This window comes from Myotis davidii, unplaced genomic scaffold (assembly GCF_000327345.1).
Source record: "Myotis davidii unplaced genomic scaffold, ASM32734v1 scaffold1494, whole genome shotgun sequence".
Classification (NCBI taxonomy): Eukaryota; Metazoa; Chordata; class Mammalia; order Chiroptera; family Vespertilionidae; genus Myotis; species Myotis davidii.
The window spans coordinates 3570043-3572836 of record NW_006286246.1 but is presented as its reverse complement, the minus strand read 5'-3'; the positions used below and the strand labels follow the sequence as shown (position 1 = coordinate 3572836).

Genomic DNA, 2794 nt, shown 5'->3' with positions numbered 1-2794 from the left:
GTGGGCGGAGCCTCAGGAAGCCCCGCCCACCTCCCGCAGGCGCCGTGCGCACGCGCGAGGTTGGGCGTCGGGGAGGGACCCCTGATTGGGAAACACGCCGCCCACCACGCGTCAGACTCTACATGCAGGTCTTCGCATAGCATTTCCTTTCTTTTTTAAAAATATGAAACATATCTTTTATCTTTTCAAGTGTTTTAAAAAAACAAGTTTATACTTAAGCCAGCCTTGAAGATACACCATTTGCCAGTTTTATATATATATATATATTTTTTTTTTAAATATATTTTATTGATTTTTTGCAGAGAGGAAGGGAGAGGGATAGAGAGTTAGAAACATCGATCAGCTGCCTTCTGCACACTTCCTACTGGGGATGTGCCCGCAACCAAGGTACATGCCCTTGACCTGACCGAACCTGGGACCCTTCAGTCTGTAGGCTGACGCTCTAGCCACTGAGCCAAACCGGTTAGGGCCAGTTTTATATTTTTAACCCGCAATTCAAGCACCCACTCTGCATAGCACTTTTCTAGGGGATAGTGCAACAGAGGGGATTCTTCACCTTAGAAACGTGATTTCACTTTCTGAAGTTGTATGATCACCTTTCCCAGACAGTAATAATAAAATCACTATTCTTTACTACTGACCTGCCCCAAACCCACTTCTGGCTCACGGAAAAGCGAATTTCTTATGTTTCAAGGAACTCATTGCAGTTTCTGTCATGACGTTTTTGTTTGGCGAGGGGTGTTGGTGTCCTTGAACTTAGTGTTGTCCGAGTCCGTGAAGGTTCTGCCGGCGCTGGGATCCCCAGGGCCGGAGCATCAGTGCGAATCTGCAATGACAGGCCTGCGCTTCGCTTACCGCGTGCTTTTGCTTTCCTGGCTGCGAAAAGTCCCCCCACGTTTGGCCCGAGTGCCCATAATCCTCATTCCCATAGGGGTTACCTTGGTTCTCCTCTATGCAGGCCCCCGGGAGGACTCTTTTCCTGTGGGTGGACACCAGGTGCCTTTCTCACCGGGACCAGAGCGCCAGGTGGGGCTGGGTGTCTGAGTGTCGCACAAGTCAAGAGGATTGCCTCAGGCTGACAGTGTGCACAACCTGAAGGAGAGGAGGTCAAACAAGTCGGGTCAATCTCCTGTCTAAAACCCTTTACAACTTTCTGTCCCCAACTGGCTGAAGTTTTAAATCTCCTAACGCTCTGTAGGAACCTGAACATCTGGCCCGGCCCTCTTCCAGCCCCAGCTCGGGCTGTCTTCCCCTGGACACACCTCACTGCCTCATCTCCCAGAGGCCTCGCTTTGTCTTATTCTCTCTGGCACCTAGGACAGTGTTGGATATGCAGTAGGGACTTAATTAATGCTTATCGAGTCTTAATGAATTTTCATGATTATAATCTAAAAGCTTTAACAATCCCCAGGGCAGCATGAGGCCCTAGAGCAGTGGTTCTCAACCTTGGCTGCACGTTAGAATCACCTGGGAATCTTTTTAAAAACCTGATTTCTGGGCCTCATTCCTCTGGAAATTCTGTTTCATTATGGGGTGGGGCCACAACATTAGTAACGAAGAAACAGAATTTCCGGAGGATGAGGCCCAGAAATCAGGATTTTAAAAAGATTCCCAGGTGATTCTAATGTGCAGCCAAGGTTGAGAACCACTGCCCTAGATAGAGAGGTTAGATAGGGAGATTTTCAAGTACCAAATCTGACAAGCTCAGGGGAGGGCAGCAAGGCAGGCACAGACTCAGAGTCCCAAAGTAACTGCATAGGATGGTCTGAACATAAAAGTTCCTGACTAAAAGCAGGTCATGGAGTTTTCACTTCTTTGACACAAGTCAGTCTTTACCTAAAGGAGCTGTCTTGTTCTTATACATGTAAGATAACATACCTTGGAATATCGGAGTAACCCTTTCCAGGGGTCTCAGGTTACACCCACCCCCAGGGCAGGAGACCACGCACCCCTCGTTGTTACCTTGTTCCCTGCACACCATCTCTATGTGCTGAAAACGTTGATTGTTAACTACCCTGTACCCACCAGTATAAAAAAGTATTTGTTTTATCCTTTATTCACTCTCAGAGATTTCCCTGCTTTGCTTGCTCCTGCATCCCTCCTCTGCCCACCCCCCTTCATCTCCTTCTTTGTAATGTATAAAATAAGCTGCAAAACTGCCATTCTCTGGAGCATTTTCTCAGTCTTTTGAGATTTTACTTCCTGGCAATTGTCAGTTTGGGTCAAAGAAACCCTTGAAAATTCTCTACAGATCTGGACATTTCTTACCACACAAGTATTTGAAGATAATTAACATCAATCAGCCACCAATTGTCAACACTGGCAAGGTGTGTTTGAGTAAAGGGTAAACACATGGCTGGAATCTCACCTCCCCATGAATCCAGTTATGACAATTGATTTCCAGTATCCATTTTACTCCATATAATTAGCCAATGGAGATGTGACCCAATGTTTACTCCCCAAATGGGAAGGTTGTGGAGGAAAGCTATTCTCTCTTCTAAGAGATACAGAGAAGATAATCCTTTTCCCTTTGCACTTTATGGTATCTGGGTGTGAGGCCTGGAAGTGCTGGACACACCTTTTGAGCATGAGTGGACCTGGCATGACTGCGAGGCCAACAACTACAGCTTTGAGGATATCTTTGAAGCCAACCCTAGAATTCACTCAAACTCTGATCTTCCAACCATGAAACAAATTTTCCTTATTGTTTAAGCCAGTTTGAGGTCAGTAAGTTCCTGTTACAAGTAATTGAAAGCATGCCTTAACCGGTTTGGCTCAGTGGCTACAGCGTCAG

General features: G+C 46.5%; 1 protein-coding gene across 1 annotated transcript in view; it reads right to left on the bottom strand.

Moving 5' to 3' along the window:
* ACAT2 (acetyl-CoA acetyltransferase 2) overlaps positions 1–143 on the bottom strand; it is an 11558-nt gene extending 11415 nt beyond the window's left edge. Inside the window, exon 1 of the mRNA XM_015560020.1 lies at positions 106–143. Coding sequence (XP_015415506.1) covers positions 106–143 — 38 coding nt within the window. The remainder of the gene's footprint in view (positions 1–105) is intronic.
* Positions 144–2794: the final 2651 nt, after the last annotated feature.